The 20247-nt window shown below is 42.5% G+C and overlaps 2 protein-coding genes across 10 annotated transcripts in view; one reads left to right on the top strand and one right to left on the bottom strand.

The window, feature by feature from the left end:
• DOCK7 (dedicator of cytokinesis 7) overlaps positions 1–20247 on the bottom strand; it is a 98556-nt gene that overhangs the window by 39520 nt on the left and 38789 nt on the right. For all 9 annotated transcript variants that reach the window (XR_011727009.1, XM_071749950.1, XM_071749943.1 and 6 more), the window contains exons 15-19: positions 3543–3660; positions 1984–2054; positions 1052–1190; positions 744–845; positions 347–433 (exon numbers count right to left, since the gene is read on the bottom strand). Coding sequence is in view for 8 of the 9 variants with exons in the window: in XM_071749950.1 (XP_071606051.1) it covers positions 347–433; positions 744–845; positions 1052–1190; positions 1984–2054; positions 3543–3660 (517 nt within the window). In the remaining variant the exon portion in view is untranslated. The remainder of the gene's footprint in view (positions 1–346; positions 434–743; positions 846–1051; positions 1191–1983; positions 2055–3542; positions 3661–20247) is intronic.
• Positions 10261–19859, top strand: ANGPTL3 (angiopoietin like 3). The gene is made up of 7 exons (XM_071749997.1): positions 10261–10842; positions 11500–11610; positions 12472–12589; positions 13367–13480; positions 14914–15009; positions 16845–17117; positions 18348–19859. The coding sequence occupies exons 1-7, from the start codon at positions 10345–10347 to the stop codon at positions 18548–18550; spliced, it is 1413 nt and encodes a 470-aa protein (XP_071606098.1). The 5' UTR covers positions 10261–10344; the 3' UTR covers positions 18551–19859.

Here is a 20247-nt window from a genome sequence, read left to right as displayed (position 1 = left end):
AGAAACAAGAGAGCCAGAGGGGAAAAGGCAAAACAAGAAAACATAATATGACTGGACTGTATATGAGATCTGTTGTATGAAACACAACAGTCTGAGGTCTGAAAACACTGCTGGCCATTCACCCCCTGTGAATAAAGGCCAAACTACTCATAATTTTACGCAGGACTTCTCAAATATACTCACAGCAGAATGTGGAATGACAGGGCTGCTGGCTCAGAACTGAAAATGAGATTGTAATTTCACTACAAATAATTATTATGCTCTTTACAGTATAACTCTGACAGTGTTTCAACTGTCAAGAGATTATCAAATTCTTTTTATTACAATGACTACTCTTAACTTTTACCTGAGTGTGGAGGGATGATACAGCAACAACTTCTACATTGAAAACCCCTTTGTGGTTATCCACCCACTTCATTCCAGGGAGTGGAACCTGTGGGTTAACAGAAAGATGAGTGAAGATGTGACAGGAAGCAGAGCTCAGATCCTTCTGATTACAGTTCATAGAACCATAGAATAATCTGGGTTGGAAGGGACCTCTAAGTTCCCATTTCTACTCATTTTATTGTCAGGTCATACACGTGTCACCTCCCACACCTGTCTAAACCTAACAGTATTTAAAAAATAAATAAGCTAAGAATTAAAAATACACATGCATGCATGCACATTTATATGTACACATACATTTCCTCTCTTTTTTAAGAGAAGTATTCTTTTGATTTTCAGCAGGAAGAACAACTCACCTCTGGAGAAAGCACTGAATAAGCCTGTGGTGGTTTTTCCAATGAAACAGGTAAGCAGAACTGACCAGTCTTTAGCCTTCCATTTTGAAGCATTGGTATCCACTTGAAGGAGAAGCAATTAACAAAAGAAGAAAAGCATGAAACAAAATAACACATTTCTTAAGGTTTTCTTGAACTTTGCAGGCTTGGCTGTCAATTTCTCAAATTCTGCAATGGTGTGTGAGCTGACAGTGATGCTAAGTGAAATTGTAGACAAATGCATTATCAATGTCATCTGTGCTCGAAAACAAAGACTGAAAGGCACTCACAGTGTATCCAACTGGAGTCTCCAGGGGAGTGTTTTGCTTTTGCTGGCAACTGACATGGTAGAAAGTAAAAAGCAGGTGGTGGTGATCGGTTAAAGTGGCTGGGAGCTTAATCTTGATCTCCTCATGAAAATCAGGTGATCTGTGCAGAGACAAAACCCTCAGCTGAGGCATCAATACAAAACCTCTGGTTTACTACTTCGTGCTAGAGAGCAAATCCTTGGACTTAAGCTGTCTGGAGGGAAGGCAGTTTATCCCAAGGACTTCCCAAGAAGGAATGACTATCCCAAGGGATTAAAGTTTCACTTTCTGATCACTGAGGAGTCAGAAAACTTTTGAGTATGCATTTATAACCCAGGAAAAATGAAAACAGCAGCCCCTTCCTCACACAGGCACTCTGAGCTGCACTCTGAGCCCCAGGGGCAATGAATCCTTCCTTGTCTGGAGGTGGAGACTGCCAGGGCAGGATTCTCCTCTCCCAGGTCCATCTACAAAGACTATCAAGATGCTAAGGGCAGATTCAGCCCTCCTGAAAACATTTTTGAGACTGAGTACTTCTAATTCCTGTCTAAAAGGCTCCAGCAAAATAACAAAGCTATCGTGAGTTTATAACATAAATCTTCACAAGTACAAACTTGAAGCTTCTACTTGCAGCATCTGCTGAGCTGGGCTACGTGCTCAGGATCACAGCCCCTGACACAATGCTCCTGATTTGTACCAGAGCAAACAAAAGATTCCAGCTCCTGGTCATTGCAAAACTGTCAGGACAGCATCAACTGCCAGTGCAGCTGTGAGTGCTGTGCTGAGAGGAAAGCTAAATAATTAACAGTGAGACCAAGTCACTGGTGAGCTTCTCCACTTTCCCACTTCCTTAGGGTGGCATCATCCTATCCACATGGGTGCCAAGTCATTTCACAAGCTGCCATGTGTTTTACCTGTTGTGATACACCACAGCTGTGTAAGCTTCTTTGGAAAATTCGGGACAGCTAGATTTGCCAAAGATGACCTGTAAACAAAAAAAAAAGAAAAAATACAGAAATCTCCCTCTAAAGCCATGCCAAGATTTTTTCCCATAATCTTGCAGAAACATTCACAGATCTGTGCAGCTGTGTACAGTTACCTCTGCCTGTTACATATCTCTTCACTGACATCACAGAATCACAGTCACAGAATGGTTTGGATTAGAAGGGACCTTAAAGTTCCAACCTAGTTCCAACCCCCCTGCATGGGCAGGGACACCTTTGACTACATCAGGTTGCTCCAGACCCCATCCAACCTGGCCTTGAACACTTCCAGGGATGGGGCAGCCACAACTTCCCTGGGCAACCTGAGCCAGGGTCTCACCACCCTCACACTAAAGAATTTCTTCCTAATGTCTAACCTACATCTCCCCTCTTCAAGTTTTAAAGCATTTCCCCTTGTCCTCTTGCTACACACCTGTGTAAAAAGCCCTACCCCAGGTTTCTTGCAGGCCCCCCTCAGATACTGGAAAGTAATGAAACATTTCACATGCAACATTTCACCTGATCACTGAAGAGTTCAGAGGTTTAATAACCCCTGTTACACATGCACACAGATGTGGCTGAAGCCCTGATCAATGTTACCACCCCAGTGCAGATCTTTACCAAGTGCTGATCACTTCTGGCCCTAAATACAAGTCTTAACTACTGCTTTTAAAGATGCTACTCCTAACATAGGGGTGTCCACTGCAAACATCTCTGGCTAAACACAAGCTGCTACGTTGCAAACTCTATACAAAGGTACTCTTTGAAATATTGTGGCCAGCAGGTCCAAGGAAGTGATTCTCCCCCTGTACTCAGCCCTGGTGAGGCCACACCTCGAGTCCCGTGTCCAGTTCTGGGCCCCTCAGCTCAGGAAGGAGATTGAGGTGCTGGAGCAGGTCGAAAGGAGGCAACTGGGCTGGGGAAGGGACTCGAGCACAGATCCTATGAGGAGAGGCTGAGGGAGCTGGGGGTGTTGAGGCTGGAGAAGAGGAGGCTCAGGGGAGACCTCATCACTCTCTCCAACTCCCTGAAAGGAGGTTGGAGCCAGGGGGGGGTTGGGCTCTTTTCCCAGGCAACTCTCAGCAAGACAAGAGGGCACAAGAGGTCTCAAGTTGTGCCAGGGGAGGTTTAGGTTGGACATGAGAAAGAACTTCTTTATGGAGAGGGTGATCAGCCATTGGAATGGGCTGCCCAGGGAAGGGGTGGATTCTCCATCCCTGGAGATATTTCAAAAGAGCCTGGATGTGGCACTCAGTGCCATGGGCTGGGAACCACGGGGGGAGTGGATCAAGGGTTGGACTTGATGATCTCTGAGGTCCCTTCCAACCCAGCCAATTCTATGATTCTATGATTGTAATTTTATATTCCCTCAAGCTTGTTATTTTGAGATGTATTTCAATGCTGTTTAACACAAGGATTAAACTGCTGCAATGTGTGCTCTGCATTTCTGGCAGGCAGCATTCAGGTGGAGCCCCAGGTGCTCTCCTCACCGGCATGGCATTGCTTGGGTCCTCTCCATACATGAACTGGACTTTGACAGTGATATTCCTGGCAGATCCTTGGCGGTTGGCAAAGTTAAGGCTCTGAGGATAGACATAAAGAAGATTCCTGCAAGACACAAAGGCATCAACTGAGCACCTCTCTCTGAGAATGAGAAGATTCACACCCTTATGTCATTTAAATAATTCTTTAAACCTCTACGGAAAGAGGCAGAGTCAAAGTGAAGGGTTTGACATTTCCCATTAACCAGATGGTCTTCTCCTCAAGATAAGTGCACATCCAGACAGGTGATTTGATAATGACTCCTTATTTTAGACACTGCTTTTTTAACTGCCATCATACTTTGAAATTGTTCCTACTTATAAGGGGGCCTGAAAAATACATCTAAAAATTTGCCAGTGATTCCACAGTAGCGACCAGATACAAAATTCTACAAAATTTTCCATCCTCTCAGCCCTGCTGAGTCCCTGCCAACAAAGTGCAAGCTGGCTTCACATGTTCACAAAACCATCCACTATGAGACCCTGTCTTATGAGCAAGTAATTTACACCAGAAGAAGTTCCCTTCATGTGCCTACAAAGACAAAAAAGACAACAGGCCCTGAATAACTCCACTCAACACACTCCAAGGAAACATACTCAAAGGAAAATGAACACATATATGAACACATATTCAAAGGAAATGCACCGTATTTTGCTCACAAACAGGTAGAAGTGTAGGAATTTTAAGTCTTTGAAAAGTGAGCCTGGAAACCTGGAAACCCATTATCCACCTCCCATACAGCCTTGCCCACTGGAGTGGTGTCATTCCCCCTTGGACACACTCCAACAAGAGGGATGGAGAGGGATGCTCACCACAGCTCCCTGGTTAGGTGAGAGGCTCATGCTCTTGTCTCCCATCCAGAGATAAAAAATTGCCATGCTGCATTTTGCCCACACATTGTAGCCACCAATTCTGTAAGAAGCCCTGGCTTGTAAGGCAGGAGGTAAAAGAGGTTCCCTTCCCCTTTGTGCCCATTGGGAACTATTCAGTGAATCTGAAAACAATTTGGAAATAGTTTCCAACTGTTCCTTGTCCCAGAGAGAAGACAGATGGGCACAGACAACTGCAGTGAGGAGCACAGCAGGACATTTTAAGCATATTTAAGCAGCTGCTACAGAGTGCAGGCAACAGTAGAAGGAAAACAAAGAGACCCATTTTTGATTGTCAGGAGGGCAGTGATTTAGCTGCCCAGTGAAGGTACCTGCTGCCTTTTAGAGGCCATGGGTATCCAAACCACCTGCTGGGCCAGCAGTGGGTCACCCTCCAAGAGGACCAGCTGGAAAAGTGGGCTGCTTGAAATGGTGCTAGAAGTTGGCAAATCCATCCAAGGACTTGGTGCTGATGGCTCTGGGTTCTGCTGGTTCTCTGGGTCAGCTCCTATCCAGAGCAGCCCATCTGCACAGCTCCAGAAGACTGCCTGGGGCAGCATTATGAAGTCTGGCTCTTTTTCACCCCTCCAGGCAGAGGAATGTGCTTAGGTGGCACATGGGAATTTCTTCCCTTTCGAGTCCTTCATGGTGAATTAAGTTTTTGAATCCCATCCCTATTGGTTGCTCTGCCTAATCGAGGCTCTCTCAGTATTTCAGAGGGGGCCTGTGCCATTTTTGTGACTCTACTAAATTACTTTGTTCTGGCATGAATACATTTGCTCCTTGATGTTCTTTTTAAAATGAAAATGGATATGAAAATTTACTCTAAAATGTACATTGCTCATAAAACTTTTATTAAGTATTATTAGGGCTTAAGAGAAGGATTTAATGTATTTGTGAAGCCAGGCTGCAGGGTCCCTATATTAAAGGCAGCCTTACACTTAGGACTGATTTATTCTGAAGAGCAGAGATGAGTCTAAACCAAGCTTGCAGTTCTGCCACCTCCTCTGCTAGGACTTGGCCTGCTGGGAGCAGGGACATTTCACCACTTCCTGGCTATTCTAGAAAGAGGGAGCTAGAGACCTACAAGTGGACACTGCAGCTGATGACACATGTCAGAGAGGGCTTTAAGGAGAAAATGTAGAGGTTGCTCCCCCATCTGATGCCTTTTAAGCCCTTGGCATGTGAAATGCTCAGAGGACAGTGATCCTGCAGGAAGAAGCTCATGTTGCTCGTGGGGAGCTCAGATGCCCAGATCCCACTGTCAGAGAAGAGCTGGATGCTGGTTCCTGTTCAGGCAGCTTCTCTCCAGAGGGTTTCCCATTACAGGCACTGTCCCTCTGCTGATAATTTACATATGGAGAAGGGAAAGAAATCCCCTGCTTGCACATCAGAACATGACCCCAAATAAAGAATCCTATTTTACCTTACAATACCAAGACAGAACCACAGATCTTCATCAGCACAGCTACAGAGCCAGAGAAAGAGACTGATGGTTGAAAAACTGATGTGAACATTACAAATATCTCCAGGGAACTGATGCCCCTGTCTAACAGGCACACTGGGAGACTGACTTCTTGGTTTCTCCCTTGTTACCCTCTTTCCTCTGATTCATTACATCTCACTCAAGTTCTCATCTTCATATTTGTGTGCACAAACACCAGGGCTCAGTAGACTTTGTAGAGCATCAGAGGTGTAGCCATCAGCCTCCAAAAAAAAAGTGAACCAAGACTTCTGTGCAAAGCAGAGAAGCTGCCTCACTGCAGAGGTGAGATGAGAGACACCAGAGCTGATGGTCTTTCAAAGGCAAAATAAGTGGCACAGCACTGAATGTTGTTCTCATAAACCAAGACTGACCATGAAAATAATACTGTAACACCAACAATGTGAAGCACACAGGGACTGAACAGTCAGAATAGCTACTTCTTGATGGTAATATTCAGAGGTTTCTATTGACAGAAGTTTTAGCCAGAAGCTCTGAAGCCAAGGACCTTGGTCTGGAGCTTTTATGATGCTGCTGTGCAAAATGTATGCAAAGCTTATACTCCTGTCTCAAACAGAGCTCAAAAGTACTTTTACCTGCATAAAATGAATAGCTAAAGTGCAAAGGCTTCTCAGGCCAAGGAAATTGGAGCACCAGGCACTCCTCTAAATATTTATAGAATGTGATTGTGGCCATCTTACAAAATCCTTCATAAAGGTATCAAAACATTAAGAACTGATCCTAACTCTTAGAGGGAATGTCTAAGCATTATGAAAATTTCCCTTTCCAGTAAAACCCACAGACCTTTTTTCTTTGCTTTATTCCTACTATAAAAATCATTTAAAGCCCATTTAATAAGGGTCACTCAGGTGCATGAAAGATCTTCAGGATCACATTTGTTATCTATGTCTTTTCGTGACTGGGCTAGCAGCTCTCAGAGGCTGGATTTCCCTGTAGGATTTCTACAGCCCCTGAATCTTACAGTGTTTAATTGTAACAATTGTTCTCCCCTCAAAACTCTTTAAAACAAAACTGAGAAAGACTTCTTGTGACTGTGAGAACAAGAGAAAATTATTCATTTGAAACGTTGTAAAATCAAAGCCACTCAAATACTTTGAAGGGGACTGCAAAAAGTATCTATCTTAAAAAAAAAAAATAAAATTAAAGTTCTTCAGATCTTGCAGCCCAAAATCCCTGTGTTCAAAGCCAGAGGATGGACTTTGTTCCCTATTACAGGAGTGACAGGCCCAGATAAAAACCATAGCAAAGCTTCATCTACAGAAGTGAAAATCCAGTGAGTTTCCCTATGGAAAAGGCAAATTCTTTGCCAAATCACATGGTTATCTTAAGCTCTGGAAGTGTTTAAATAGGATTATCAGATGTTATGTATCTTGCTCTACCATTCAAAAACCTTTCAGAGTTGCAGTCTTAAGAACCCTAGGAATTACCCACAGAGTGCAAAATAAGAGCAGTCCAGATTATGGGCTGCATGTGTTTTGGGTTTTTTTACTCATTTGAAAGCTCTTTACATATTTCCCCTGATATTATCACTGGAAAACACTGCAGGAATGATGACTCAGTGCAAATCCTTCAGACTCACCACTGTCCCATGAATAATTCCAACAGTTCTAAGACTCCTTCAAACAAATTTTTACTACAGTTGAGTAAATAGTGGCTTGAAAAGATTCTTTAGAAATTAATCTGAACAAAATGCTGATTTAATAGGGCTTGATAGCCCTCCACTGTACAACTTAATCATGAAAAATACTCATTATCACAAAAAACCTAAGAATTAAAATAACGATTATCATTGGAGCCCTGCTTGCTAGATTTGTACAGATGGAGTTAAAATACATTGCTGATAAAAAGGCAGAAGCAGAGAGATTAAATGGTGTTTAATTTCAGGAAAAGTCTCTGTCCAATTCTGTGTCTCTGTGTAGACTGAGCTTCCCAATCTCATCACTAGAATATTTTAGCCTTGCCCAGCCCAAGTTCAACACCACTGAGAAGCACCTGATGGAGGGATGCAGTGGACTCCTCCCTACCCAAACCCAAGGTCATATTTGTGCATTAAAAAGGCAGCACCAACAATAACAAAACCAAACCTTGACTCCCAGCACAGAGTAAAACCCATGAGTATGTGGGTAACTTTCAACCTGTGAGAATCAGAGAATCATCATGGTTGGAAAGGACCTTCAGGATAATTAAGTCCAACTGTCAGTCCTACACCACCTTAACCACTAAATCATGAGGAGCTCCAGTGGTGGTCTTGAGTTGTGGACTGCTTTGTCTTCAAGCATCAGAGAAGAAACAAACACCCAGTCCTACCTACCCCTCATTCCTCTGCACAAAACAACTTCATTCCCATGCTTCCCTAGAGCTTCAATAATGGCATAAACTCTGGGACACAGCAAGAGGTTCCTAGCACTTTGCTCACCTCTTGGCTGCTTGTTGACACCCTAAATGTGTAGAACCACTCAGTCTGCAACGAGTGACTTGTGTCACCTCAGAAATGAAGGAGTCATCATGTTTTCCCCAACATACCAAAAGCTCAGTGCAAAAGAAATGATCAGCAAGTGACTGGATGGATGTACAGGAGCAATACTGAACAGCCCATAACCCAACTCCTTGCCTGCCCACAGCCTTCCAGGCTCAAATGAGTAAATTACTTATTAAGTAAATAACTTCTCCATCATGTGTTGCATCTGCCAGGAATGAGCAGACACTGGCCAGGCTCAGCTCACTGTTGCTTCACAAGGGTCATCAATAGAGGAGCAGACAAGACACTCAGCTGGCAAGAGCCATTCTTTCTGCAACCTGCACGTGCACATTTCTGACCTAATTTAAGGCAAGCTGCAAACAGAAGGAGGTGAGAGCTGTGGTGTCTGCATGGGCCTGCACATACCTCAGGCCTCTTCATAGATCTTCAGCTTCCTGGAAAGCAGCAGAGATGTTCTTGCTCTCCCACTCCCTGAGTCTTTGCATGGTGCAAAGCCCAAATCCTTAAAATTCTCATTATTCAGGAATGCCTTTTTTTTTTTTTTTTTTTTTAATTATTACTTTGCTGCCTTGCTGAAGTGTTTCAAAATTATGCTTCCTGGTACAGAACAGTGATTGTTGTTTGTTTTTAAGGATAAATCCTGCATTTGCCAGGCCTGATGATCTTCATGTTCCTGATGATTTTTATACTTCCTGCAGTTACTCCAGTAAGTCTGATCCAAACTGCACTAATACAAAATATTTCCCACCAATTAACTGGAGATGTAAAATCCTTTCAAGTTCTTTAGTTATGAGTGGGGAGGCTACCTGCATATTATCAACCCTTCAACACACAGGAAGCTCAATGTGTGAGATAACAACTTTAAAAGAATTTTTCTATTGATGCCTCATGCACAACGACAACAAAAAGTCCAGGGGAAGAATTATTAAGCATACAAGAATCTAGCAAAAAGTTGAAAACTCTCCAAAGTAGAGGCTACATTATGCATGGATTGATTCTGCTTTCTTGGATTGTTCTGAGTGATCCCAGAAAGAAAAATACCTTTCACTGATACTGCAATACTACTTGAAAAACATACATACTGCCATGCAGAGACCCACTGCAGAACAGGACATTTATTTCAGACTTGCTGTATATAGTGTGAATCTTAAGCAGTAAGAAGAGTGGTAAGGTGAGAAATGTAAGTGAGGTATTATTTATCTCACCCAGCTCTGGAAAACAGCTCCTAAAAAATAAGTTTTATATGGTGTAAATTACTGCACAAACCTTAACATAGTAGAATCACATCCAGGCAATCTCTGGACCTAATTCCCTCTTTCTCACTTCATCTGAACTAGATGACAAGTAAATCCACTGCAACACAATGAGTTACCTCAGAAAATGGTAAAAAATGAGAATTGTGTGAATCATCTGGGAATATTTTGCCCTTCCACAGCTTCTCAAGGAGCTGCACAACCTGAAATACAGCACCCAGTGCTCCTCAGTATGGTAAAACCTTTCATACTCCTGAGGCAGACAAAGGCATTATAGAACACAAACAAGAAGCCATTTAGGTCCTTATCAAGATTATGATCCCAAATTAATCTGTTAAAAGCATTGTGTGAAAACCAGGATGTCACCAATAACATTTCATAACAGAAGGTCTGGCAGGTGGAAAAGTTCAAAGCCCAGTTTTATCAGCAAAGTGCCCATCTCTCAGTTTTATCTTCCCAGGTATCAACCTACATCTCAGAGGGGTTACGTTTGTTCAGACACACACAGTTTAATGATCAACTCGTTGGTCTGCCTCTTCCAAAATGAAGAGGAGTATAAATAGATCAAATTCTTCAACCCTGAGCAGTCACACAGCAAAAACCTCTGCACCCTGAGCAACCGAAGAGCACTCAGGAGCAGAAAAGATGAAAGTCTTTCTAGGCTTTCTATTCATTGCCCCACTTGCTCTCCCAGCTGGAGCTGAGAAGGAATATTCCTCCTTTGATTCTGCTGCATCTCCTGAGACAAAATCAAGATTTGCCATGTTGGATGATGTACGAATCTTGGCCAATGGACTCCTCCAGCTTGGGCATGGTCTTAAAGACTTTGTCCACAAGACGAAGGGGCAGATGAATGACATCTTTCAGAAACTTTACATTTTTGATAGGTCCTTTTATGAGCTCTCACAGCAAACGAGTGAAATCAAAGAAGAAGAAGAACAGCTCCGACAAACTACAGCCAGACTGCAAATCCACAATGAAGAGATAAAAAACCTCTCCCAGGAGATGAATTCGAAGATTGAAGACCTCATACAAAACAAAATCCAGCTGCAAGAGAAAGTATGGGGACTGGAAGACAAAGTCACTAAACTGGCCATTATCCAGCCCTCAACGCAAGACACAAAAGAAATTTCTTCACTCAAAGTAAGTAGAGTTGGGAAAGCCTCTGACACACAAAGCCAAAGTAAATTTTAATGCCATTATCAGTAGTTATACAACAGATACTCATGCTTTCCTTTCCTCTTCACTCCAGTACTATGGCATATTTTGAGAAATAAATCCCTGCAATCATCTCAAAACAATCTGTGTCTCCATCTGACATATTATTTATTTAGCAGTAAAAATCCATGGCAAAATTGGTTAGAAAATTGTGAAATTATAAGTCTCTGTACTTTTTTCAGTATTTTTTCCAAATCAGTTTTAAAAAATTCTGTAATAATAATCATTAAAAATTTTTGCAGTGAGGAAAACAGTGTGATTTCCAAGGGTGCAAGTTTTCCTGTTGAAAAGGCAATACTAGCAGCATTTTGCAGAAGCACAGAAAAGTGAAAGAGCTTGTGGGAGAAAATACTGGATATTCATTTCAAAGCAGAAAGATCTCACAGTTCCCAAGCAAATACCCTAAATGCTGGGAACCATTCCTTTTTCTGATGGGTGGCCAACATTCAGTTTGAATCAAGGGCCAACTTCACAGAATTTGATTGCTCTGGACAGAAAATGGAAGGAAAATAACAAAAACAAAAGGTTGTGGAGGTCTTGCTGCTGCTACTGACCACAACTCTCCTTTCTTCCCATCCTCAGGCTTTCGTGGAGCAGCAGGACAATGACATCAAGCAACTTCTCAAAATTGTAGAGGACCAGCACGTGCAACTGGACAAACAGCACAATCAAATAATGGAGCTGGAGGACAAGGTACAGGAATCATCTCTATTTCTCTTTTCAAAATTCATCAGCTCTCAGAACACTGAAGGAGACAGTGGCCCAACCATTCATTCAGGTCAGCCATCCCTCTTGTTCACCTTTTGGGGATGTAGATGAGGGTATAACCATTTTTGACCATTCCTATGTGACTTTTTGGGTGAGAGACTTCTGTGCTGTCAGGCACAGGGCTATGACCAGGGCACAGGATGACCAAGAACACAGCTTTCAAATACTGTCTGTCCACACCAGGATGCTGGATTTTCTGACTGCCAACTTTCTATTTTTTTCCCCTCCTCTTATTATCCATCCTATTATTGCTCTTCCATTGGTTTTCTAAGTATAATTACTTGCCCTTTCTTCTTTTCCAATATTCACTCCAGTAGGGAGCCATGTTCTGCAGTTCAACATGTGTCACCATAATGCTGGCTATAACTGACATATTCATATTTAATTTATTCCTAAGAGGAGGCTCTAAAAGAAAATGCATTTCAGCCTAAGGAACCACAGGTTCTGGGCTCCTCAGGTGTTGGTATTAAGTGATGTCACCTGAGGAAACATGTTCAATCTGTTTGCCCACTAAGATACACCCCTTGAGAACGGGTCATTTGCTCACCTCATAAATCCCACCATCTCTGAGTGGTGGCAGAGCTGACATTCATGCAATTGAAACCCACCAATGTGGTTCTCAAGCTATTTCTGTGTTGCAAATTGGGTATTCTAAAGGATTACATTCACAAGAAAAAATCTTCTTCGCAAGACGTCGTCCGGCTCGAGACCCGAAGGTCACCAGCACAGAGCCTTGGGAAATTAACAATAATTAACATTAATTAGCATTAATTATGGTTCTTTCAGCTAAACCACATAGAGCTCCAGGAACTGGCAGAGAACTCCTTCACAGAGGAGCACACAGAACCAGAGGGCACCCCCTTTCCTGCACACAACGCCACCGCTGTGACGCCCAACACTGATGGTGAGACCTCACCTCTCATTCCTGCAACCCAACATCTTGCAGCCTCCTGGTGTTGGTTTCTAACAGTCCAAGACTAAAAGCAAAAAAGATTCTTAGGTTATATACAGCACTGGGGGGATGGAGCTGAATCTTGGGAAAAAAAATCTCATCATCTACTTAGCTCCACAATAGGTGTCCTTGTCTCTGAGGAGACACACAGAACCAAGGTCCAATACTGCACTAATCCTGTCCTCACCTCCACCCCTTGTAAATTCATGCTGTGACCATCCTTTTACTGCCACTTCTAGGGTGTGTCTTGGAAAGTATGGGCTGAGAACTGATTTACTCCATGCAGGGTTGTTTTAAGCTTTGGAAGAGCTGTCTTTAAAGTTGAGGCATCCTCGAACTGTGGCAATGGGAATGGTATTTATTGGCAATGGGAATGGTATTTATTGGCAATGGGAATGGTATTTATTGGCAACTTCACAAGGAATAGGTAAAGTCCATCTGCCAGAGTTTAGTCTCAGGCCTTAGAAACTCCCCAAAATTATCTAAATTGAAACCCTGGGTAACTTCAAAAATATAGGTGGTCCAACCTACATACAACCTGGCAATTCTGCTACCAAACCCAAAGCATTTCATCCATTTTATGACATTTATTGCAAAATAGCATTACTGAAAATATTGTTCTAGTTTTGTTCTAGCTCTCTCCCACACAGAAATCCAAGTTGCTAAGATGGGTTAGAGCTTAGCACATCTAAACCAGGACTTCTAATTGCCTCTTGCTTGCTCCCCTAGGTGCCATCCCTGACTGCACTGCTCTCTACAACAGTGGTGTGCACTCCAGTGGTGTTTACACTATTAAGCCCAAGGGCTCAGAAGCTTTCAATGTCTACTGTGAGATGAAATTTGGTAAGACAGCTGTGCTATCAGCAGCCTAATTTTCAGTCAAGTGGTTTCTTGTCTCAATCCAAAGTACACAAAAACTCAGCAGACTTTATGTATCCTCTTGATTTCTCTTACTAGCCTGTCTGTGCCCTGAACTCAGGTTTTCCTAACCCTGAAGTCTCCTTAACACTGCTTTCATTATTTAGTCACCACCTCTTCCTCATCCAAAGGAAAGGAATTTCAATTATGTGACATGAATTAAGTGCATTAAAAAAATCAAGCCCCTTCAGCTATCGATAATTAAACTGGCAATTATAAATGCCATTATATTGCAATCAAGAGTAGCTTTTCCAAAGGAAAGCAAACAGTAAATAGGAAAGACTTTAATAAAATTCTGTTTCATTAACAAGGGCTATTGTTTGAGACTTAGATATACCAAACTCACCCAAAAGTGAGGACTCCTGTCAGTAGCCATGTATCAATTTAGGTCCAAAATTGTCAGGCACCAGAAAGCTCTGCACCTCCCCAAGTTCTACCTTTGTAAGAAACCTGTTGATCTGTTCCTTTTCTCCCTCCCCAGAGATTCAGACACCATTTGGCCAATTCCCCAATTCCCCCTGCACTGCTGCTCTGTGTGTCCTGCCCAGCTTCCCTGCAGGGTCCCTTTGCCACAGTTACCCCAAGAGCTGGGAGCACAACGATGCAAACGTGGCAGGGACATGGCATTTGTTTGGATGTGTAGACAGCACAGCATGGGGTTGTCCCGTGCAAAAACCTCCTCTGCTTGCATGTGTTGAAACTGGTAAAATGAGGGTGTCATGACCTGGGGAGGAGAAAGTCCCTGGCATGGCCACAGCCTCCAGCTCTTCCTACCTTCTGTAGAGCTGCGTTCCCAGCGGCCAAACACTATCAGTAGAGGGAGCCTGATAACCTGATAAAATGTCTGGAATGTTTCATATCTCTTTTTTTTATCATTTTCTCTATATTTGTGTTTCTCAGCCCTCATAAACAAAAACAACCCAGTTAAGGCAGCTTAACAAAGCAGGTCCACTGACCTCAGTCACCACGCGTGTGGCAGAGGACACCTGAGCAGCCCTGATCTGTTCAGCTGGGCTCCCTGCAATTTCTTTGATAAAGATTTAGGTTAACTCATTCTACCTCAAAACTGGAGCACACTCATGGATGGTCAATAAGGCCAACAGGAGTGGAGCTGAGAGGCTCTACAGCTCAGTAAGCATGTGCTCAGGTTTATTGCAAAATGAAGAGTAAGTGGGATTCAAATAGAGCCACTTCCAATGCAATCCCATTTTCTTCTTCCCTTTGGAAGCTCCTGTGAGGGCAGCCACAGCAGCACAGCCTGTAGGTCAGCAGCTGCTGGTCTCTCAGTAACTTTCCATCTTCTCTCTAGTGCTTTAAACAATCCAGGTTTGGGACTTATTTTCCTTTTGCATTCACAGGCACTTCCTGGACTGTAATCCAGAAGAGAGTGGATGGATCACTAGATTTCAATCAAACCTGGGATGCCTACACAAATGGTTTTGGTGACCTCAATGGTAAAAAAGCCTTTTATTGCTTCTTTTCTTTGTATCAGCTGATTTGAGAAGTTGAAAATTATTACTGACAGAAGACAAAACCCACAATGAAATCTGAACAGCTCACCTAATCATTAGAACACCAAAAACTGCTTACCAGCAAATAACTCTCAAACCAGCAAACACCATTCTCAAAGACACACCTTCAAATGTGTGTTTAGAAACTTCTGCTGAATCAAGGCCAGAATGCTTTAAGAGCTGTTTGGATTATTGAGATTTTACTACTCATAAAAACCTTTCCCAAAGCCTTTAAAACAAACAAAAACTCAAAATCTCCCCAAGTTGCTGTCACCACTTTCTCTTTGAACTTTCTGCAATCCTGTTTCCTGTAAAACCACCACACCAGCACTTCCAACCTCAGGAGTGCTCAAGGCTGCAGCTGCTCCCCTGCACCAACCCCTCCTGCTTCCCTGCTCAGGGGCCAATCCCCTCCATGGTGGGATAGGGTGAGGAAACACCCACGTTCCCCTGTTAATCATCAACTCCAAAGAATTTATAGCTCCAAGTGCTGCCCAAGAGCCTCCCCACGTAGAATATTTCCCCTCTTTTTCCCTATAATGAGACGAGTCTGCTTTTGTTTAGAAAACATTTTGACTTCCTAGGCATAGCACAGACCAAAACCTCACTTACTGACTTACTCCCACCTCTTTTACAACAAGGAGCTGCTGTATCCCAGACTTTCCAGAAAGTTGAGACAGCACTTCCCAACTCAGGTGTACTTTTACCTGGGTAATTTGTCTGATTCTATGGAATGCTATCATTGCTCCTTGGTTGCTCTCCAATTCCCATCTCCTACACCAACATAATCTTCTCAGGGTTGGAAAAACTTTGCAGAGGATCACATCACTCTGTATCCTGCTCAGTTCTGTGCTGTGTACTCTAAGGTGATGAAACCCAACATGCTGCTGCTCCTTTCCTGTAAATTGTAGGGGTATTTCACCCAACCATATTGTCTTCTGTTGCTTTAAATGCCACCTGTATGAATGGCACACACCTTCAGCTCCACTATTTCTCCAAGTGGCAGTTACCTACTGTGCACTGATACCAGCAGCACTGATAATAAGCCATCTAATGAATATAAGTTATGAAACTAATTAAACTGATTATCAAGAATTCTAGGCAAAAGGAAAATGCTCAAGTTAAACTCCCTTTGTACACAAGGGTATCAAAACCTCATCTCAGTTCTGCAGCTCCTTCCTTAAAATATCCAACAATGGCAATTAGGTTTTATGTATGTCATGTGCTTCATTTGTCACACAGTTGGGATTGCACATCTCTTAAATGTCTTGAGATCCCTCTCAGAGTTTCACAAGAGGTGGGAAAGTTGAGAGAGAAGCTCCAGTTCATTTATAGCTCTTGCTTTTATTGATCACGGGTGTGCAATTAAGAAGAGGTAAACAAAAAGAATGTAGCAGGAGACCTCTGAAAGTGCCCAGGACTCATATTATTGATTTAATTGAAGCAATTAATGAATCCTTTGAAATACTGTATTTTCACACGTGCTACCAGAAGGTTATCTGTAAAAACAAATTCAGTAGCAGTGTGAGAGATACAGGGATTCAGGGAAAGTTTATCACCTAACCCTTTCTCTATTAACTCTCTGCCTGGTGACTTCTGTCCCCCAGTCCTCACCTCTTGACTGGGACTTTGTGCAGGATTTGAACACCTCTTTTCAATTACTGACATTTTAGAGGTGAATGAGCTACCTGAGGTGTGGGTCAGGGATCTCAAAAACACAGTAAGAGTCTTGTTGCCTGGCTCCATATTCACAGCACCTCTTTCCTACACTTTTGCAGAGGAATTCTGGCTGGGCCTGAACAAGACCTATTCCATGACTAAACAAGGGGACTACATCTTCAGGATTGAGCTGCAGGACTGGAAGGACAGCAGACGTTACGTGGAGTATTCCTTCAGCTTGGGAGGCCCTGAAACAAACTACACTCTCCAGCTTACAAGGGTCTCTGGGAGCATCCCCAATGCCCTGCCAGAGCAGACAGAACTGAGGTTCTCAACTAAAGACCACGACACGGGCATAGCCAATGACTTCAACTGCCCTGAAAACTACCTAGGTATCAGTGTGTTGGGTGTAACATGGGAGTTTCTGTGCTACATGAAGGATGGTAATTGTTTTAGTGGGTAGTTGCTGCTATTAGTCTGGTTTCACATAGAAAAAAAGAGAGGACCAGCAGCATCTCTTCACTTGCAGGAAAAGGCAGATGTTTTTTTTGTTTTTTGTTGGCAGATAGCAGGGTCCTCCAACAAGGCATGACCTTTCTAATTCATATACAGGTAAAACTAAAGCACAGTGAGGCTGTGCAAACGATCAATGTCAGAAACAGAACCAGCAGCACAGGTTGAAATGAAACCCCTGGGCAAGATTCTGAGCTATGAAGGAAAGGGCAGTTCTTCCTCTGCTGCCTGGTCTGGTGTGGAAGCCCTAAGTTGGACTGTTTAATCCCTCCTTGCAAAAACAAAACCCAGAAGACAAATTGACTCTTGATTCCATTTTGATTACAAACCAAAAGTTAAGAGTGATGGTGATTTCCCAACTCAAAGGCAGATTTTATCTGTTTGTCAAGTCCCCTCTCAAAAGAGCAACAGAGATGCAAGGTTGAAAATATCTCTCCTTAAAGATAAATGGGTTAAAAGATTCCTAATTCTTTGATTTTCTGAAGCTTTTATATCTGCCAGTTTGTAACAACAGCAAAGAATTGAAAAAGCAGTTAATGATTAAACCACAGGATACAGAACTGCCCTCCAGACACCAGCTTCATGCAACAAACATTTAGCATGCCATTCTAGGCTTGGGAACTGTTAGTGCCTGAAACAACACTGAGAGTTTTACTCAGCTCTAGTGACCATAAGGCAGATGGCCAATGACTTCCAGAGTGCTAAACTTTCATTTTTAGCACAGAGTCACTGCCAGTTCTTTGCAAGCAAAACTGAGCTTAAAATTTAAGCTTGTGGTTAAGGACAGCAGCCAATAGGTTAGAGAATTTGTTTACTTTTTCCAAGCAATTAAAAAAAAATGTTTGCTTTTTAAAAGCTCTTCAGCCTCCTGTAGATGCAGAGATTTAACTATCTGTACCTGAGGAAAATATCAACAAGTCAGAAAGCCAGTTGTAGAGGGTGATGGGAAACATGGAAGTGTGGAGCTAAATTTGTAAGTGTCCCCATTCATATGGGTATGCCAGGCAATTGTCCCTTCTGCTGAAAGTGGTCTAAATCAGATTTATGTTGCTAAGAGGAGCTGTCAGGGTACAGCTGACAGGAACTGACATGACAACATCTCCCCTTAGGAGGCTGGTGGCACAGTGAGTGTGAGGAAACCAATCTCAACGGGAGATACGTCACCCCGAGGTCAAGAGGAAGACTGGACAGAAGGAAAGGTTTATACTGGAAGCCTAAGAAAGGAAGATACTACTTGCTCAAGTCAACCAAAATCATGATACACCCAACAGATTTAAAGTTTTCACTGAATGCTCAGCCTGCTGCATTTTAATTCAGAACACAGAGACTGAACACTACTACATCAGAGAAGTTCATGTGATATTTAATACCAGATGCATGTCTAAGTCCATACACTGTATGGTAAATTCTCCTGAGCCATCTGAGATGGTCTTACAGGGGGTTTGGTGAGTATTCTTTAGCCCCAGTGCCAATGTGCTGTAACTTCCATGGAGCTTTCATCTCCCCAGAATGAAACTCTAGTACCTAGGAACCGACCAGCTATTGATTTATTAGAAAATATTGCTGGGGGGAATGAGTTTTCAGGCTGCTACATTTGTGTAGCAGGGGATGCAAAAAGATCTTCAGCAAATGAAGGGCTGGCAAGATGCTAGGGAAGACATTCAGGTGTTAATTTATAGGGGGGGGAAAAAAAGAGATTTTGTTTTATAAAGTAACTATTTTGATGTTTGGTTTATGTTATTGTTGCTGTGAGTGAATGACAGATGGGTAATTACCCATTTTAAGGTTCTGTGTATTTCCAGACAGATTTTCAGCTGTGGCTCAGGCCAACCTTTGCCAAAGTGCTGCACTCAGGCAGCTGTAGACCTGAACACACACAGCAAGGAAGCCAGAGCACAGGTTTCATCTTTTAGATACTACACTTGGTAAGAATTATGCTTTCTTACTGAAGGTCAAGACCTAAGCTCCAAAGCTCACTGCATTGATTCAGGCATCTTTTCTGCTCACTTGAAACAGAATCAGAGTGACCCCTTTGCAACCTTTTAGTAAATCCAAGAAATTAAATGAAAAACCAAGCCAGCACACAACAAAACACCTTTCAAATGAAGAACAGCTGCCCCTGGGGCAACTCCAAGGGAGTCAGAGATCCCAACCAACAAACCCTGTAGGCACAACCTATGTGACAGTGTCAGTCCTGCTCCTGAGAACTTTCACATTTGTTTAACATCAGCTGCAGAATGCTCTGATGCTGGAGAACTCCTGACATGCTTGAGGATGGATGGCTCTGAAGTGTTGACTGACAAAGACTTCAGGTTCTGCAGTTCCACTGAGTCATATTGACTTGTCTCCCTCACCCAACCCTTGTACAGTACGGATTTTTTTTTTATTTCAACGTTTGCAACCACACAGAAAATGGTTTTAAACTGTAATTTGTTAAGAGCAAACCAACTGTGAACAGGACATGCTAATTACAGATAAAAATGTGAAAATACTTTGACTTTCCATGGATTTATCACAAAGAAGAAATCACACAGTGCTGCTTATTTGTACTGCTGTCTTGAGATGTTTAATTACCTGCCCAAGCTCTAAAAATAAATAAATAAATCAAACCTGTGAAAAGACATGAGATATGGGACTTGACTAAACTCTTTCTTTTCAGTTTTGGTTTATAAAAACCTGGTTTGTATTTATTTAATGTTTACAACAGATCTGGTGAGTAAGTTTGTGAAATTACTCAGCTGAAGAAGAAATGCCACTCAAGATGCTTAATGTCTTCAAAAATACTGTGAGAAAGCTTTATCTTATAAGTGGTACACAATGAAAAGAAATATGCTCCCTGCCTGGGGTTATATTCCAGATCTTCGAAAGATTTTTCAAGCATTGTAAACAAAGAAATTGGTTTTAAATCAAAATAGAAATACAAGGGGATTATGTATTTTCTACATTGTTACTCCCTGCTTTAAAGAAAACAAAAAGTCACTGAAAGTGTCAAAAGTAATACAGAACAGT

This window comes from Heliangelus exortis, chromosome 8 (genome assembly GCF_036169615.1).
Source record: "Heliangelus exortis chromosome 8, bHelExo1.hap1, whole genome shotgun sequence".
Taxonomy (NCBI): Eukaryota; Metazoa; Chordata; class Aves; order Apodiformes; family Trochilidae; genus Heliangelus; species Heliangelus exortis.
This window is presented reverse-complemented; position numbering and strand designations above follow the sequence as displayed.

Bases quoted from the DNA above. Each gene is read 5' to 3' on its own strand.
- ANGPTL3 (XM_071749997.1), top strand. From the start codon at position 10,345: ATGAAAGTCTTTCTAGGCTTTCTATTCATTGCCCCACTTGCTCTCCCA. The intron at 10,843-11,499 runs GTAAGTAGAGTT...TCCCATCCTCAG, and splicing joins AAGAAATTTCTTCACTCAAA to GCTTTCGTGGAGCAGCAGGA. The intron at 12,590-13,366 runs GTGAGACCTCAC...TTGCTCCCCTAG, and splicing joins TGTGACGCCCAACACTGATG to GTGCCATCCCTGACTGCACT.